General features: G+C 41.8%; 1 protein-coding gene across 2 annotated transcripts in view; it reads right to left on the bottom strand.

Moving 5' to 3' along the window:
• Positions 1 to 19,654, bottom strand: part of LOC144493364 (transport and Golgi organization protein 1 homolog) — a 105,919-nt gene that overhangs the window by 53,084 nt on the left and 33,181 nt on the right. For both annotated transcript variants that reach the window (XM_078212173.1, XM_078212172.1), the window contains exons 7-15: positions 14,195 to 14,326; positions 13,814 to 13,835; positions 13,079 to 13,167; positions 10,007 to 10,084; positions 9,811 to 9,921; positions 8,270 to 8,341; positions 2,956 to 3,060; positions 2,746 to 2,868; positions 1,237 to 1,348 (exon numbers count right to left, since the gene is read on the bottom strand). In XM_078212173.1, the coding sequence (XP_078068299.1) occupies positions 1,237 to 1,348; positions 2,746 to 2,868; positions 2,956 to 3,060; positions 8,270 to 8,341; positions 9,811 to 9,921; positions 10,007 to 10,084; positions 13,079 to 13,167; positions 13,814 to 13,835; positions 14,195 to 14,326 (844 nt within the window). The remainder of the gene's footprint in view (positions 1 to 1,236; positions 1,349 to 2,745; positions 2,869 to 2,955; positions 3,061 to 8,269; positions 8,342 to 9,810; positions 9,922 to 10,006; positions 10,085 to 13,078; positions 13,168 to 13,813; positions 13,836 to 14,194; positions 14,327 to 19,654) is intronic.

Here is a 19,654-nt window from a genome sequence, read left to right as displayed (position 1 = left end):
CTGACCATCAGAACAGACCCAGGACATCTCAGCCTAAAAGGCTGGTTGGAAGGAGTATTCAACATTCCCTCAGGACTGCACTGCTGCATCAGCCTAGACTCTGGAACGTGGCTTGAAGTCACAACCTTTTGACTGAAAGGCAATCTTGCTTCTGACAGAGTCAAACTGACACTTGCCAAAGATTTTCTACCAAAAAGCTGATTTGTCAGTTCTGTTTTCAGATATCAAGATTCTGTAACATATTACCTGAAATTTGATGTTTTAAAATATATTAGCAAATTTTCTAGTCAGTTGTTACATATAAGGCATGGCTGTACTATCTTACTCTACAGAGTTAAATAGAGGCCAGAGCCTCAACATCTACATGTCCGCTGTGCAGAGGGAGCTTTTCCTTGGGTCTTTGTTTTATTTCCAATCAATTTAAATCTGCGCCCTCTACTTCTCCACCCTTCCACCAATGGGAACAACTGCTCCTTATCTGCTCTCCCAGATGATTTTGAACGTATCAAATCTCCTCTGAACTTGCTCTTCACCAAGGAGATCAGCCAAAGTTCTCCAAATCTGCCCAAATTAAAATCCTCGATTCTCGGAACCATTCTTGTAAATCTTTTCTGCACCCTCTCCAATGCCTTCACATCTTCCTGAAGAGTGCTGCCTGGAACTGAACACAATACTACAAATAAGGCTGAACCACTGTTTTACAAAAGGTTAATCATAACTTCCTTGCTTTTGTTTTCTGTTCCCCTATTTATTATTCCAAGGGTCCAGAATGCTGTATTTACCACTTTCTCAATCTGCCCGCCACCTTCAATGGTTTGTGCACATTTGTCCCCGGGTCCCTCTGCTTCTGCACTTCATTTAGAATTGTGTTTTATGTTATATCACCTCTCCTCGTTTTTCCCACCAAAATGTATCACTACGGATTCAGCTGCCCATTCTCCATTCTAACCTAAACCGTCTCTAAGTGTTCCCTACTGACACTTGATCTGCCTCACTCACTAGATTCAGAGCCAGCAATGCCTCCTTTGTCACTGGGCTGTAATGTACTGAGAAAATTCTCCTGAATACATTCAGAAGTTCTGCCTCTTACACTATTACTATCCCAGTTTGGGGAAATGAGGAAGAGTTGGCTTGCTCAAACCTCTGATTTTGAAATCTGGAATTCGCACCACATCCTTTACCAGTACACTGAGTAAAAACAGATCACACAGTATTAATAGTGATCACTGGTTTTACCTGGCAGCTCTCCATTAGCCACTTCACCGTCCACTTCTTTATCCCACCCACCATCTTCAACATCAGACTCTGTGTCAAGCTGCCTAAGCTGCATCACGCAGTCTGTCAATACCTGAATGTTGGAAAAGAATGAGAAAGGTTGTATCACCAGGATAAGACAATGGCAATATGGGTGCAGGTTCAAATTCCTAAACAGTGGGTTAAAAACTCACTTTTCATCTTTTGGATCAAAGTTCAGACCAATAGGAAACAAGATGCTGTCTTTTGGTGTTAGAGATCCTACGTGAAATGTCTTTCAAAATTAAGTTCATTTATTATTGTCGCAAGGCAGCTTACATTAACATTGCAATGAAGTTACTGTGAAATCCCCCTCGTCGCCACACTCTGGCATCTGTTCAGGTAAACCTAAGCAGCACATCTTTCAGATGTGTTACAAATATTTACAGCACAGAAATAGTCCGTTCAGCCCAGATGGATTGTATTTATGCTCCACACACAGGTAATGGATAGAGTCATTGTGCAGCAGTGGGGAAAGGGGAAGGTAACTCTGCTAAGTTTCAGTTGCAACACATTGCTAGAAGAGGGGGGTCAGTATTTTGCACCTAACCTGATCAAAACAGATATTGGGCACCCAAAATGATTGGATATTTTCCTTTCATCAACACCATCTTCATAAACCAGAAAATTTATCAGTTTAAAAAAGTAATTGAGTACCAATCTTTTTTGGACAATCAAGATTTGAAGAGAAAAAAGAAACGAAAACCTCTGATAATGCCGGCATTATTAAATACTTCTGATTTATAAAAGCTACTGGAAGAAAATTCAACAAGAACTGGTTGTACACATCAAGAGGGGGAGGGGCCCGCGAGCACTAGAGGAGGGGGGGTGGGGGGGCGGAAGGGCCAGTGAGCGCAAGCGTTGGGGGGGGGGGGCAGGGACTGGCGGGGGAGGAGGGAGCGGCGACGGGGGCCACAAGCGTGAGGGAGGAGGGGGCGACGACAGGGGCCGCAAGCGCGAGGGTGCGACGATGGGGGCCGTGAGCGCGAGGGAGCGACAACGGGGGCCGTGAGCGGGAGGGAGGGGGCGACGACGGGGGCCGCGAGCGGGAGGGAGGGGGCGACGACGGGGGCCGCGAGCGGGAGGGAGGGGGAAGCGGAGGGGCCCACGAACACGAGAAAGGAGGCGGTGCGGGGGCCACAAGTGAGAGGGACGAAAGAACATTCCGATGCTTTCATTTGAACACATGAAACTGTGCATCAAAGTCATGATTTATTGCAGACTTTGAGACTCAGCTTTTTTTGCAGGACCTCAATAGTGCAAAACTTCACTCTCCACAAATTCAATCTTTCCTATTAGAATCTGAAATTTTAATATTCAAGCTTGTGCCAGCTCATGCATTGCACTCTTTGGTGCACTAACTCAATTTCTCCATTCAGTAAAAACTGAAGATGACATGCAATGATACAGTGAACGCATGAGAAAAGCCCAGTTATATCTGCTTACACATACCTCAATTTCATTATCCTTGTAAGCCAGCATTTCCTCCAGGTCTCTCTGAGCTTTCTGACAGAGTCTGATCTGGTCATTAAGCTCACTGTGTCGCTCACTCCAGCCTTCCGCCTCTTGCAGAAGCTGCAAAACCACAAAACAAACCCTCTGTGAATGACCCACAAATATTCAAGATGGGTCCTGCATTCAGATCCAGCAAAGTATATTCACCTGACTTTTACTCTGCTTAAGCATGGCATTTTCTTCTTGCATAGACTGGATGTCCCCTAGCAATTTTTCTTCATTTGTTTTGGCATCAGAAAGGACTTCCTGTAACTACAAGAAATACAAATCTTCATTAAGTTATGGCCATCTCCACCTCAGATTCATTGCAAACTCATCAGTTTCCCTTCTCCTCAAAGACTGATCTGCACGCCTTAAAGAGAAATCCACAATGGTCTTCCTCTAAAGATTCTAACACCCCTGCTATTTATTTCCTATCAGATGATGAGCTCTGGCTCCAGTCCAGGACTTCATCAGGCTGACAATTCAGTACTGAAGCACTACTGCACGGTACGGTAGCACAGTGGTTAGCACTGCTGCTTCACAGCTCGAGGGTCCCGGGTTCGATTCCCGGCTCGGGTCACTGTCTGTGTGGAGTTTGCACATTCTCCTCGTGTCTGCGTGGGTTTCCTCCGGGTGCTCCGGTTTCCTCCCACATCCAAAGATGTGCAGGTTAGGTTGATTGGCCAGGTTAAAAATTGCCCCTTAGAATTCTGGGATGCGTAGATTAGTGGGTAAATATGTGGGGGTAGGGCCTGGGTGGGATTGTGGTCGGTGCAGACTCGATGGGCCGAATGGCCTCCTTCTGCACTGTAGGGTTTCTATTTCTATGAAATGAAAGGCTAAATTTGGGTCTCTTCTTCCTGTTCTGGTGGACATAAAAAGATCCTGTAGCACTTTTTAAAACAGCAATATTAGCAAATGGAGACCAACCAATCATACATCTGATTGCGGTTTCTATGAATTTGGCATGTGCAAGCTGGCTGCATTACTGAATGAGTCCATGCTGATCTCTGTGGGGGAATCAATCTGCTCCATTTCCTTGTTTTATCCCCATAGCCCTTCATCAAGTACATGTCCCATTTTCTTTTGAAATCGTTCATTGTCTCTGTTTCCACCACCCTCATAAGCAGCGAGTTCTAGGTCATTGCCACTCACTGTGTAAATAAGTCATCCTCACATTTTCCTGAATCACTTGCCCAAAATCTTAAATCTGTGTCTCTATTTCCTGTACCGTCAACTCACTGGAACAGCTTTTGTATACCTCATCTAAACAGCTGTACTCTTGTATACTTCTGCTCCAAGGAGAACGAGTAGGTGAACTCCAGAAGTTGTTTATTCCTGTTTGGCGCAAGAGTGGTCAGGGAATTGTGGCCAAACCATGGCTTACAAGGGAAATTAGATAGTAACAGATTCAAGGAAGATGCTTACAAACTGGCAAGAAAATAGGCCTGAGGATTGGAGCAGCTTAAAATTCAGCAAAGGAGGACCAAGGGATTGATTAAGGGAAAAAGAGTGTATGACAGGAAGCTAGCGGAGAATGTAAAAACTGACTGTTAAAGTTTCTATAGATATGTAAAGAGAAAATGATTGACAAAAATAAATGTAGGCCCCTTAGTCAGAAACAGGAGAATTCATAACGGGGAATAAAGATATGGCTGAGGAATTAAATTTGTACTTTGCTTCAGTCTTCACAAAGGAAGACATGAATAATGTAGCAGAAGTGCTGAGAGAAACATGTTTCAGTGAGGAGCTGAAGGAAATCAGCATTAGTAGAGAAATGATTTTGGGGAAATTGATGGGATTGAAGGTGAATAAATCTCTAGGTCCTGATAAACTTCATCCCAGAGTACTTAAGGAAGTGGCCCTGGAAATCGTAGATCCATTGGCGGTTATTTTCCAAAATTCTTTTCACTCTGGACTGGTTCCTACAGATTGGAGGGTAACTAATGTAAGCCCACTATTCAAAAAAGCAGGTATAGAGAAAACAGGGAACTATAGACCAGTGAGCCTAACATCGGTACTGGGGAAGTTGCTCGAGTCTATTATCAAGGATTTCATAACTTGGCATTTGGAAGACAGTGGTATAATCAGACAAGTCCGCATGGATTTACAAAAGGGAAATCATGCTTGACAAATATATTGGAATTTTTTTGAGGACGTAACTAGTAGAGTTGACCGAGGAGAACCAGTTGATGTGGTTTATTTAGACTTTCAGAAGGCTTTCCACAAGGTCTCACATAACAGACTACTGTGCAAAGTTAAAGCTCATGGGATTGCAGGTAATGTCTTGAGAGGGATAGAAAGCTGGCTAGCAGATAGGAAGCAAAGAGTTGGCATAAATGGGTCTTCTTCGGATTGGCAGTCAGTGACGAGTGGGGTTCCACAGGGATCTGTGCTAGGACGGCACTGTTCACATTATATATTCATGATTTGGAAGAGGGAACTGAATGTATTATCTCCAACTTTGTAGATGATACAAAGTTGGGTGGGAGGATGAGCTGTGAAGAGGATGCAGAGATGCTTCATTGTGATTTGGACAGGCTGAGTGTGTGGGCATGTGCACAGCAGATGCAGTATAAGATGGATAAATGTGAGGTTATCCACTTTGGTAGCAATATTAGGAAGACAGATTATTACTTGAATGGGTGTAAATTGAGAGAGGTGGATACTCAACAAGACCTTGGCGTCCTTGTGTATCAGTCGCTGAAAGTAAGCGCGCAGGTACAGCAGGCAGTAAAGGCAGCAAATCATATGTTGGCCTTCATAGCAAGAGGATTTGAGTATAGGAATCAGAATGTTTTTCTACAACTGTACAGGGTGTTGGTGAGGCCACACTTGGAGAATTATACGCAGTTTTGGTGTCCTTATCTGAGGAAAGATGTTCTTGCTATAAAGGGAGTACAGCGAAGATTTACCAGCTGATAGGTCTGTCATATCAGGGGAGACTAAGTCAGTTAGGATTATACTGACTGACGTTTAGAAGAGTGAGGGGGGATCTGGCATCTTGGGCTTTATTAATAGAGGCATTTGAGTACAAGAGGAAGGAGGTCATGTTGAACTTGAGCAAGAAATTTTAGGCCTCATCTGGAGTTGTACATCCACTTCTGGTGTCATACTTGAGGAAGGATGTGACGACAGTCGACAGAGTACAAAGTAGATTCAGAAGAATGATTCCAGGGAGAAAGAAAACTGCAGCTATGAGGATGCAATGGAGGGATTGGGATCGTTTTCCTTGGGGAAAAGAAGGTTGAGAGGAAATTTGTTAGAGGTAGTCAAGATCCTGAGGAATATTGTGATGATACTGTGCCTTTAAAAAAATGTATCATGTTTCTTATAAGCAGTTATGTTTAAATTTCAGCTCTGTTTAACATGGTGCCAATTTGTCTGAGCAACAGGCACTTCAAATGTTGAGAATGCAAGAAAATGACTGATTTTAGCCAATGGTGTGTTTGTCTAAACAGAGTTAATGCATTTGTGTTTACTTCGGTTTCCCTTGGGATTTCAGAGTAGGGTTTTGATGAAGTTGATTGACAAGAGACAGAGTAATGTGCTAATGGGAGGAATGGAGCTTGTACAGAATATACACAGTTTCTCTTGTTCTGGCAGATGTCTTCCTGTCTCTCTCTCTTTGGGGCTGTTAGACGACAGGTGTCTCTATCTCTCTCCAGAGGTGTTCAAAAAGCTCTCGGACTGTTAACAAGTACAAGCACATAAGCCTATGTTGTTTGCTAACTGATTTTGAAGAGGGGTTCAAGTCTGTAAGAGGAAGATTAGGAACTGTATCTTCTCGTGTTGAAGTATTGTTCAATTGGTAAACGTTAAGCTAATTTATTTATTACAGTTAAACTGTACTGTTAAATAAAATTTGTTTTGATAAAAGTTTCCTAGTGTGTCAACAGAATCACACCTGGAGTGAAACACTTTATCCTCACTAATACCAAAACAGCAAATAGATGGAGTCTAGTCTATCTTCATAATATACCTTGGGGTTTCTGATCTCGTATCCTAATAATATGGACAAGATAAATATTCAGAAACCATCTCCAGTCAAGAAAGCAAGAAGAACTAGAGGACACATTCAAAATAATTGGCAAAAGAACTAAAGTAATGTGAGAAAAAGAAATTTCACCCACAGGGTGGTTGGAATTTGAAACGAACTTTGAGGGGATGGTAGAGAGAGATTTGATCGTGGTATTCAAAAACAAATTAGATTGCTATCTGAAAAGAATGTGCAAGGTTACGGGGATAAGGCGTGGAACTGGGTAGAATGCTTTTTTAGAGAGCCAGTACAGACTCAATGGGCTGAATAGCTTCCTTTTTCACTGCGCAAATTTGGTGATTCTGTGAACATTCTCTGTGCGCTTGACTTTACCCTATTTAGCACTGGTGTAACATTCTATGCACACATTACACTGCTGTAATATTTACTGTACAATGGCAATACTCCACATTACAAGCTGACCTCATTGTACGAGAAGTGTGGGTGCATGTGTGTGTGGAGGGGGGGGGGGGTGAGTGAATGCATGCGCACTAGTGAGGTTGGGGCGGGGGGGGGGGGGGGTGCTGTGAGCGTACATATTGCCGATGGGTGTGTGCAGGCACGCAAGTGTGTGCATACACCTATGAGAGTTTTTAAAAATCCATCTGTGGAACATGGGTGTCACTGGCTGGCCAGCATTAATTGCCGTACCTATTTGCCTTTATTCAGAGGGCAGTTGAGAGTCAACCACATTGCTGTGGCTCTGGAGTCACATGTAGGCCAGACCAGGAAAGGACGGCAGACTTCCTTCCCTGAAGGACATTAGTGAATTAGATGTTTTTTCCCAACAATCGACGACGGTTTCGTGGTCATCAGTAGATTCTTAATTCCAGGTGGAACCCTGGCCCCCAGAACATTAGCTGAGTTTCTGGATTAATAATCTAGTGATAATACCACTCTGCCATCGCCTTTCAAAGTGAGAGAGATTGTGTGCGTGTGCGCACGCATGCGCGAGAGGGATGAGTTTGTGTGCACGCATGTGAAAGGGTCTGCATACGGGTGTGTAGGGGCACACATACACATGTTTGAGAGGGGCAAGTGTCTGCACGCACACATGCATGTCTGAAATGAGAATCCAGTTGCCCAGTAGTACTCCCAGGTTTAAATGAATAAGCCATTAAAAATGGCAAAGGTAAGACTTGGAATTTATCGAACAACAGAACAATCATAATAAATGTATACATAAGGCACATAATTTCAAAATTTAAAAGATGATTCTATGTTTGTACCTATTACACAATAATCATCATTTTTTGTGTTTTAATTCTTCAATATAATATTTCTTAGGGGTTCTATCAGTACTCTTGGGACGTCAAATGGGTTCCACGGCTGGAAAGGTTTGGGAAACCCTGTTCTATACAATGACAATACTCCACATTACACTGCTGTAACATTGACTGTACACATTTATTCAATTATATTTCATCAAGATTGCCTTACCCGGGAGTGTTCTGCTGAATGAGTTGAAATAATATTTTGTAACTTTTTCACAGATTTCTGAGTATCGGCAATCTGGGTTTTAAAACAAAGAGAATAAAATTAATATCAAGTCAACAATAGATAAGAACCTGTGCACTGGGTTATGACCTTGGACAAGACCCTGAAACTTTTGGTAAGATCTGGTTCATAGAATGCCGTAAAAAGTTTAACAACACCAGGTTAAAGTCCAACAGGTTTATTTGGTAGCAAAAGCCACACAAGCTTTCGGAGCTGCAAGCCCCTTCTTCAGGTGAGTGGGAATTCTGTTCACAAACAGAGCATATAAAGACACAAACTCAATTTACATGAATAATGGTTGGAATGCGAATACTTACAACTAATCAAGTCTTTAAAGAAACAAAACAACATGAGCGGAGAGAGCATCAAGACAGGCTAAAAAGATGTGTATTGTCTCCAGACAAGACAGCCAGTGAAACTCTGTGGGGGTTACAAATAGTGGGACATGAACCCAATATCCCGGTTGAGGTCGTCCTCGTGTGTGCGGAACTTGGCTATCAGTTTCTGCTCAGCGACTCTGCGCCGTCGTGTGTCGCGAAGGCTGCCTTGGAGAACGCTTACCCGAATATCAGAGGCCGAATGCCCGTGACCGCTGAAGTGCTCCCCAACAGGAAGAGAACAGTCTTGCCTGGTGATTGTCGAGCGGTGTTCATTCATCCGTTGTCGCAGCGTCTGCATAGTTTCCCCAATGTACCATGCCTCGGGACATCATAGAATGCCTACAGTGCAGGAGGCCATTCGGCCCTGAAGTCTGCACCAACTCTGACAGAGTATCTTACCCAGGCCCTCTTCCTCTGCCCCATCCCCATAACCCCATGTATTTTCCCCGTTAATCCATCTAACCTACACATCGTTGAACACTAAGCAGCAATTTAGCATGGCCAATCCACCTAACCTGCACATCTTTGAACTGTGGGAGAAAATTGGAGTGCCTGGAAGAAACCCACGTAGAACAGGGAGAATGCGCAGACTCCACACAGACAGTGATCCAAGGCTGGAATCGAACCCAGGTTCCTGTGAGGCAGCAGTGATAACCACACTGCCACTGTGCCACCAAATAGGGATCAATAATGTCTGAACTGGACAAAGTCTGAAATTCAAAACATTTGCTAAGAGTATAAAGCTACTAGATTCCACGGGTTTTGAACAAACAAAAATAAACTTTACTTCACAAGGTCAGAAAGATAAAACAATTTCTAATATCTATTTTCGACTCTTCAGGGCTAATAGGAGGTTCAAATTAATTAACAGCTAAACTGGGGCTGACCACACCACACACGTGATCAAGGCAGAGGTAACTGTGCAAGAGCAGGAAGAGCGGCCATTGCAAGTGATTCTCTGGCTACAATTAGAAAAAGAAGAATGGAACCAAGTGACAGCTGGGCAACAGTGAAATGCGTTGTTATTGTTCCATTCTCTACATAATCAACACTAGGGTAATAAACAGATGCATCTCTTTCCAAAGATGTTCAGTCCTTCCTTACCAGAGTCTGCTGCTTAGCTGTCTCCTTCTTCTCTTTTTCTAACGATGCCTGAAGATTTTTCACACGCGTCTCCAAATGAAGGTTCACCTGTTCAAGCTCCTTGCAGGCCTCCTTTAGGAACAGATCATTTGTATAATTTGAATATAAAATTTCAGCCAACTATTTATATACACACTGGTACGCAATACTCTCTCACCTTAATTTCTGCAGTTTCATCAGACATAGTTGATTTCACATTCTGGGCTTCATTAATGGTGGTCTTGGCTTCTTCCAGCTAAGGAGGTCAGGTATGATGAGGAGGGAGAAAGAAGAGAAAGTACATTTCAAACATACTGCAGTAACAATAATTAATAATTACCACGATGTAGCCCAAGCCCATTCTAGACTGATAATTTCTATCACAGCCCTGGACAGGATACAAGTAGTTGCTGGTCAGCTTTCTCTCCTACCTCCAGCTTCAGATCTCTCTTCCTCTGCTGTTTGTCATTTTTAATAATGACCTGGATGAGGGCGTGGAAGGATGGATTAGTAAATTTGCGGATGATACTAAAGTCGGTGGAGTTGTAGACAGTGCGGAGGGAAGTGGCAGGTTACAGAGGGACATAGATAAGCTGCAGAGCTGGGCTCAGAGGTGGCAAATGGAGTTTAATGCGGAAAAGTGTGAGGTGGTTCACTTTGGAAGGAGTAACAGGAATACAGAGTACTGGGCTAATGGTAAGATACTTGGTAGTGTGGATGAACAGAGGGATCTGGGTATCCATGTGCATAGATCCCTGAAAGTTGGCACCCAGGTTGATAGGGTTGTTAAGAAGGCGTACGGTGTAGAACCATAGAAAATTACAGCTCAGAAACAGGCCTTTTGGCCCTTCTTGTCTGTGCCGAACCATTTTTTGCCTAGTCCCACTGACCTGCACTTGGACCATATCCCTCCACACCCCTCTCATCCATGAACCCATCCAAGTTTTTCTTAAATGTTCAAAGTGTCAATAGAGGCATTTACCACTTTATCCGGTAGCGCATTCCACACTCCCACCACTCTCTGCGTGAAGAAGCCCCCCCTAATATTCCCTTTAAACTTTTCTCCTTTCACCCTTAACCCATGCCCTCTGGTTTTTTTCTCCCCTAGCCTCAGCAGAAAAAGCCTGCTTGCATTCACTCTATCTATACCCATCAAAATCTTATACACCTCTATCAAATCTCCCCTCAATCTTCTACGCTCCAGGGAATAAAGTCCCTACCTATTCAATCTCTCTCTGTAACTCAGCTTCTCAAGTCCCGGCAACATCCTTGTGAACCTTCTCTGCACTCTTTCAACCTTATTTACATCCTTCCTGTAACTAGGTGACCAAAACTGTACACAATACTCCAAATTCGGCCTCACCAATGCCTTATATAACCTTACCATAACACTCCAACTTTTATACTCGATACTCCGATTCATAAAGGCCAATGTACCAAAGGCACTCTTTACGACCCTATCCACCTGTGACGTCACTTTTAGGGAATTCTGTACCTGTATTCCCAGATCCCTCTGTTCAACTGCACTCTTCAGAGTCCTACCATTTACTCTGTACGTTCTTCTTCGGTTTGTCCTTCCAATGTGCAATATCTCACACTTGTCCGCGTTAAATTCCATTTGCCATTTTTTAGCCCATTTTTCTAGTTGGTCCAAATCCCTCTGCAAGCTTTGAAAACCTTCCTCACTGTCCACTACATCGCCAATCTTTGTATCATCAGCAAACTTGCTGATCCAATTTACCACATTATCATCCAGATCATTGGAATAGATGACAAACAATACAAAAAATAGTCTGTTAGCTTTTATTGGTAGAGGGATTGAGTTTCGGAGCCAAGAGGTCATGCTGCAACTGTACAAAACTCTGGTGCGGCCGCATTTGGAGTATTGCGTACAGTTCTGGTCGCCGTATTACAGGAAAAATGTGAAAGTATTGGAAAGGGTGCAGAGGAGATTTACCAGGATGTTGCCTGGTATGGTGGGAAAATCGAATGAGGAAAGGCTGAGGGGCTTGAGGTTGTTTTCGTTAGAGAGAAGGTCAAGAGGTGACTTAATAGAGGCATACAAGATGATCAGAGGATTAGATAGGGTGGATAGTGAGAGCCTTTTTCCTCGGATGGTGATGGCTAGCACAAGGGGACATAGCTTTAAATTGAGGGGTGAGAGATATAGGACAGATGTCAGAGGTAGGTTCTTTACTCAGAGAGTAGTAAGGGCGTGGAATGCCCTGCCTGCAGCAGTAGTGGACTCCTCAACATTAAGAGCATTCAAATGGTTATTGGATAAACATATGGATGATATTGGAATAGTGTAGATTAGAGGGGCTTTAGGTTGGTTCCACTGGTCGGCGCAACATCGAGGGCCAAAGGGCCTGTACTGCGCTGTAGTGTTCTATGTTCTATCAAAAACTTACTAATTTTTACTTAAATGTCAATGCTTTTTTGAACATTTCTCTCATTCCTCTTATGTTCCAAGTACAGAATCCTTTTGTTCTCTTTCCATCCTCAGTTGTTGAAATCAAACTCCATTGCAAATTCTCAATCTAGAACATTCCTTTCCAGAGCTTCAAGCTATGGAAGTTTATATCTCTCTCCTCAATATTTCAGTTTCTAAAAATGCTGGGCATCAGCTAACTGCCATTTATCTCCTCCCCTCCTGAATACAATATTGATACTCTGCTCTGTGGGCTTTGGCTCTTCACTTTGATTCTTCAACATGGAATGGCAACAAATCACAATTATTACAGCAGGGTTTTCCAACCACATGGTATGTATCAAAGACTTCTTGTCCCAGTGAAGGAAGAAAATAATAGCTTTGGGAAGGTGGTCTCCTGAATCCCCTGGGTAGACAAACGGAGAATGCTGGTGATCTGATCAAGCACTTTTGGATCAGAACACTCCGTAAACAGTCACCCAGGACAAATGTACAGCTCAGGTTATGTATTCATGAAAGACAAACTTCCAAATTCTCTCCTTGTAAATGATTCCTTCAAATATTTTGCCTTGGGAGGACGATTCGTTTTCCATTTTCCTTCCACTGACCTCACCAAACTGTTTACCTGCATTCTAAAAATAAAGGAAGCTCTCCAGACATTTTAGGCTTCACTGACTCTGGATGAGTAAACAAGAGGGAAGAGGTCTGTATGAGCTACGTGCAGTTTGTTTTCAATGGAAGCCTCCCGATACATCAAGCATAACAATTTTCCCCATCATAAACTTCAACAACACTCAGCAGCAAATATTAGATTTGTACCTTCTTTTCATAAGTGGAAATTTTCTCCAAAACCTCAGTCTTCTCCTGAATAAGCTGTTTGATTTTCTCAGATAGCTGTTTCTCAGTCACTGGGGACAGGTAAAGATTTCAACATAGGCAATTTTAAATATTTTCAATATTATAACCAATTTAGATTGAAATAATCTGTACAGCAACATGTTACATGTTGAATCATGACACAAAGGCTCTTCTGCAAAACTGAATGATCCTTCTCCATGTTGGTATAGTGGATGAAAGCATTATCCAATGCTGTACTGAGTCACAAAGACCAAGCCCAACTATTTTCAACCAGTTGAGAAGTTTCAATTGATTTCATGACATTGCTTCATGAAGGAAACAGTTAAATTTTACATTCTGACCTCTGCTGGAATGTACCCATTGTAGTGCACTGTGGGTAACCACAGATGGTTCACTTGCAACACCTTACACAGATGAATAATTGCTCACCATGATAAATGTCAACGCGGACAAGATAACGGAGGTGTTGACGGAATCCCAGGAGCATCAGATTAATTACAGCAACCAGGGTTGATCAATTACGGATCAGTAGCTAAACTTTAGGGTTTACTTGGCCCAAATGACTCAGTTGCAGATTATTTTATGGGAGAGAAGACACCAAGCTATATTTTTTGGAAATAAAAAATCTTGTGCGACTCATTGGAAAAGGTCATTTTAAAATGTCCTCTGTGTATGAGGTAGATGTTGGAAACTTACTTTGATATCTTCTGCTCTTCACCTGAAAACAAAGTGAAAGGCAATTACAACAGTGAACCACTCTGACAACAGAAACAAGGCTGTAACAAGGTACCACAGCCTTGCTCATTCAGCCATGCAAAATCTGGAGACTATACTACAGGTAGAACCTCGCCTCATTGGCTGCTTTATTCTTGCTCAATTGCAAACAAACTCCACCACTGCTCCAACCACAATCCCGCAAAACACCACACGTGATTTGAACCTACAGCATAAATTACCACCGATGAGCCCAAAATACACACTTTACTGCTTAGGAGCCTGCACCTGATAACCAATCTTTATTATCGGTGCTGAAGGCGGCAATTCGAATTTATGAAAAAGTAAATCAATCTTACTTACTGAAAGGCAAGTTCTCCATAAAAAGACAACAAAAGTAACGATTCCTAGAGCAGCAGTTATCAAGATGGGCTCCCAGGGAACCCCATGGAAATCAGGACCTGGTCTCATTTCTTCAGGCAAGGAGAATACAAGCTAGGAATGAAAAGAACATTGTTAGGAGGGATTACTTACAAAAGGATTAGTTCAAATTGTCTGCTTCTTTCCCCTCAGTTACAAAAAAACCTTTAGGTGATTTCCTACATTAAAGATGCCACATAATGATGATACTATTAATGATTGCTTCAGCTAGAATTATAAAATTAGAATTTCAGCCCAGTACTGGAACACAAGAGGTAAGAATTGAGAAACCATGCTGGAATACTGCTTGGTGCAATGAGGTCAAGAGAGGTTGACAGCAGAAGCATTTCCTGCAAGGAATGAGCCAATTAACATTGCAGGAATCAAATTTGGTATCGCTTAAAATAAATGTTGTCAAATGGTGAATCAGCAAGTACAAAATAAGTTGCGCTGTCACTATATGAAACAGGCGTAAATTAAATTCGCCCACGTAAGTAGAATCAATTCACAGCATAGCACTTGATTTCTGATAATGAAATCACTAATTCATTTAGTGTTGAACAGAATTTTCTCCTGTCTACATGGCAAATTTATTAACCTTATAATTCTCACTCTATCACAGATAATGTCCATCCCAAATAGCCCAGGAACTATGCAGAGATAAAGCATCAGGTTTGTGCGGGTATGGAAGGCACTGGAAATTCACACATCAGACTTGCAGATGTGCAGGGATGGATGCCTTCACAATAAATTCACTTAACACGGAAGTGACAGACACTCAAAAATTAGTTTTTCAAGCAAGCAATGAGGCGGTAAAGCCAGGAATTTTACCAGAGCCATTGCTGAAGATTTCTTGCAAAATCCTAGGATGCTACTTCAGCAAAAAGAACTGAAACTCCTAAAATGCTATCCACACCAATTCAGTAATGTGTCCCTTGCAAACAGGAACTTGTCCCTGCACAGCACATAACTGACTTCCCTTAAAATACACTTCTTACAAATTGTCTTGCATAACAATGGACTGTGTGCACTTGTGTTTGTGGGGGGAGTAACGATATAAAAGTTTGGGACTTCAATGTGCTGTCACAGTACAAAAGGATATATACTGGAGGAAGAATTTGCAGAACATTGACCAGGGGAGCAGGACAAATGGGTTAGCTCTTCCAAAGAGCCAGGATAGGCTCTTTGTACTGTGCAACTCTCTATGGTATTGTTGTTTTTATTTGCTACCAAATAAACCTGTTGGACTTTAACCTGGTGTTGTTAAAACTGTTACTGTGTTTACCCCAGTCCAACACCGGCATCTCCACATCACAACTCTCTAGTGACAGACCTTAAATGAACTACAAGCATCTTTTTCCAGATCTGGAACAAAAGTCTGAGATCAAAGTCTGCATTTTTCACTGGAAAATGAATGGAAATCAGAATGTAACCACCCTCAAACACAAAGGATCCTGGGAATCCCAGAATCTCATGCTACTAAAACCCAGGCACCACTGCAATTGCAAAACAGGATGTGAGCTTGATGTTAACACCAACATAGTTAAAATCAAATTAACACTGGATGGATTCACATGTCCTGTGAATACAAATCTAAAACCAGAGGCAACAGCTTTCCCAGGAATTAATAAAGTCTAATGTAGCGATCCCACATTAAAACCGGAAGACTGTGTGCCCATAGCATGTTAACTCCAGACACCACTAAACAAGAACTAAATGCTGGTACACACAGACACACATACACAGAATTATGTTCAATACAAACAGCTTATTTAATGGAGCTATTGTATAGGACACACAGAGAAAACCCAAGATGCAGATTGTTTGCATTTAAAATGAACAGGATCTAAACCAAGCAAACTCTACCATTCTGCCAGCTGGCTTACTGACAGACCAACCAATCATGAATATGGCTGAACTAAATATAGAATAATGTTATCTCGCAGCAGGTTACAAACTTAAGATCTAGATCTACAGGCTCAGGGGACATTTGCAAACCAGGAAATAAAAACCCAGTCCAATTTTAAAACAACATAATATTTAGACGCATTACTGTTACATAATATAAAGCATTCAATCCTGTAGAGATAGCCAGACCATGGAAGAATGGCAGGTTTCCTCCCCTAAAGGACATGCGTGAACTCGATGGGCTTTTGTAACTGGTTCACCTCTATTGCCTCTATTTTTGAAGATGGAGGTCAAATTTGGCTTCAAAGTGGAAAGTTAAGCTACAAAGTCCCACTCCACCCTAACTACTTAGATTTGTAAACTCAGTTTATTAACTCACCTTAATCTCAAGCATTAGATGCTCAAATTTAAGACTCAGGCCAAAATTCATGATATTGCGGTGGGGGGAAACAAATAGGGGTCTTATTGTGGGTCCTGACGTCTTCTAAATTAACACGAATCTATTTACATTTTGCAACTCACCCATAAGCATATTGTTACCATGTCCTACTCAACATAGGCTTTTGCTACCAAATAAACTGTTGGACTTTAACCTGTTGTGAGACTTCTTACTGTGTCTACTCAACATAGGACAGTGCCATTCCACTACACTGTTCTTCTACCTCAAAGCCTGATCACAAGACACCAGACATCAAATCAGTCTAATAGGAAAACAAAACTAGCCTGCAATTATACAGGGCACAAGCATGCATGAACTGGTGGGATACATAAACATAATACAAATTCATTCTGAATATAGTGCCTACTTGGAGCAGCGTATAAATGTGATGTATATATTTCTTGTGCATACATATGTGCAGGCATAATAAAAATCTACACTTGAATCTATCGCTAACCTACACTGGTACCCAGTTAAGCAACAGTTTGATTTTAAATTTCTCATCCTTGTTTCCAAAGCCCTTCCTAATCTCGCCCTCTTTAGCTCTGTAATCTCTTCCAGCTCTACAATCCTCACATATCTGTACTTCTCCAATTATAGCCTCTTGAGCAGCCTGATTAAATCACTCCACAAATGGCAGCTGTGCCTTCAACATCCAAGGCCCAAAGTGGCAGAATTTCCATCTCAAACCTCTCCTCTTTCCTGCTTTAACAAGCTCCTTAGACCTTCTCTCTTTGACCAAGACTATGGCTCAGTATCAAAATTATTTTTTAATAACACACCTTGAAGTGTTTTGGGATTTTTATTTAAAAAAGTATACAAATACAAGTTGTACATGTTTATACTGGGTACATATACCAACATAACATTGGGACCTACAATGAGGAAGATGCACACATACTTCCAGTTTAGGTCTTTTGACAGCATTGAGGAAGCCAATGTTCCTACTCTAACTCAGTCAGTGAATCCAACTGTACCATTGCTGACTGTGGCCAGTTAACTCAGCACAGACAATGGTCACCCTGGTCTGCACAGCTCAGTGATAAATGAAGCTCAATTCAGTCACTTTGATAAACTAAAAAAACTTTTTTTTCTAAATCAATCAGCACTGTAGAGCTGATAAATGCAGTCAAGTGTAGGATGATAAAGATCAAACACTCTGTCTGTCTCTCCACAAATGCTGCCAGACCTTTGGAGTATTTCTAACATATTTCTGTTTTTATTTCAGATTTTCAGCATCCACAACAGTATTTTGCTTTTGGATAACAGCTATTCGATTAAAAATTCTCTCTCAACCTGTATTTGAAAGGGGAAATCTCAATATGACAATTTATACTAGAGATTAGAGCTGAATGTGACCGTCAGCCAACTGGTCACTTGAATGATGAGAGGTTATGAATTAACTATAGCACTGGTTTAAATTTATACTCTTTTAACTGCAAAGTTTGGTGCCAGGTGACAGAGCATTTAAAAATGCAGTTCAACCTCCTGAAGTAACCATGGCAGCAAGATTTAAATTAGAATTGATTTCTGAACAGGATTTTTTTAAATGCCAATTCAGGTTGTGATGCAAAGTCCTAGATTACTAGGCCAGCAACATAACTTCTATATATCCATTTTGCTGAAGCATGATCAATTTACACAAGCAGCTTCCATCATAATGGCACAGATATTTCTGGGAATGTAGAACTTGGGAGCAATAGGCCATTTGGCTCTTTGAGCCTGCTCCACCTTTTAACAAGATCATGGGTCTGATCGTGGTCTCAACTCCCCCCCCCCCCCCCAAAAACCTGCGACTCCCTTGTCTATCAAGAATCTAACTCAGCCTTGAATATAGAAACATAGGACTTAAATATACAATTATCGACAGAATAACTCACTTTAAATGAAAATGAGGTTTGAATCAAGTCTGACCTTAATATTTCTCGCCATCTAAGCCTACTTCACCTGAAGACTACACTTGCCCTCAACTCTGTATATCACAGGAGATCAACATTACCACAATTATAAAATTCACTAACAAACTCCACTCATACATGGCTATACTCATACATTTATAAAAGCTCTCAGATCAAGAAAGCAATCTGGATCACTTTTTTCTGGATTAGAAACCTGTCAACCCTACCTAGCCTGGGCTAGACACCTTTCGAACACCACACTACATAGCTGACATTTGATGCCCTCCAAAGACACCAAGTTAGTCAATTACAAAACAATTGTGACTCAAGATCCACCACTTTCAGAGTAACTAGGCATTAGCAATAAATGTATCTCACCAATTTCATCCACAACCAAAATATTACGTCAAAAATGAAACAAATGACATTCTGACACACGTGCTTACACACATTTATAAAGTGTTAAAGTTGTACATAACACCTCATCAGAAAAACTGACACTAAGCCAGAAGAGGAGAAATTAGGAAAGGTGGTCAAATGTTCGGTTAAAGAGTAAGTTTTAAAGAGGTTCTTCAAGACAGAGGGGTTTAGGGAAGTAATTCCTGATCTTAGGTCCTTGAGAGCTAATGAACAGCTGCCAATGAATGCAGGCGATGTTCAAGAGGGCAGAGTTAGAGGAACACAAAGTTCTCAGAGGGTTGTAGGAGGTCAAAGATAACAAATTGATGAGCTGCTGAATCAGCAGCAGCTAATTTAAGTGTATCTATAAAGCTAGGCTATTTCAGAGTAGATCATAGTCAACCAAATTGCTGTGGATCTGGAATCACACATGGGCCAGAGGGGATCAACGGCTTTCGTTCTTTAAAGGACATTAGTGAGGCAGATGGAGTTTTTCTCAAGGCAACCTGGTCGTTTCATGGTCATTGTTACTACTCCAGTATCTAACAAACGAACTGCATTTGAATTTCCCAGCTGCTATGGTGGGATTTGAACTCTCGATCAGTAGTCCCCTCTGGATCACGAGCCCAAGAACATAAGGACTGTGCTACATATTTCTGAAGGTGGTCACACACCCTTGTACAAGTCAGAGACAGGTGGCCTGGACCTCTGGAGCCTCAGCTAAGAGGGGATTCACATTAACACACACTGACCTGGCCG

The sequence above is a fragment of the Mustelus asterias genome, chromosome 5 (genome assembly GCF_964213995.1).
Source record: "Mustelus asterias chromosome 5, sMusAst1.hap1.1, whole genome shotgun sequence".
Lineage (NCBI taxonomy): Eukaryota > Metazoa > Chordata > Chondrichthyes > Carcharhiniformes > Triakidae > Mustelus > Mustelus asterias.
This window is presented reverse-complemented; position numbering and strand designations above follow the sequence as displayed.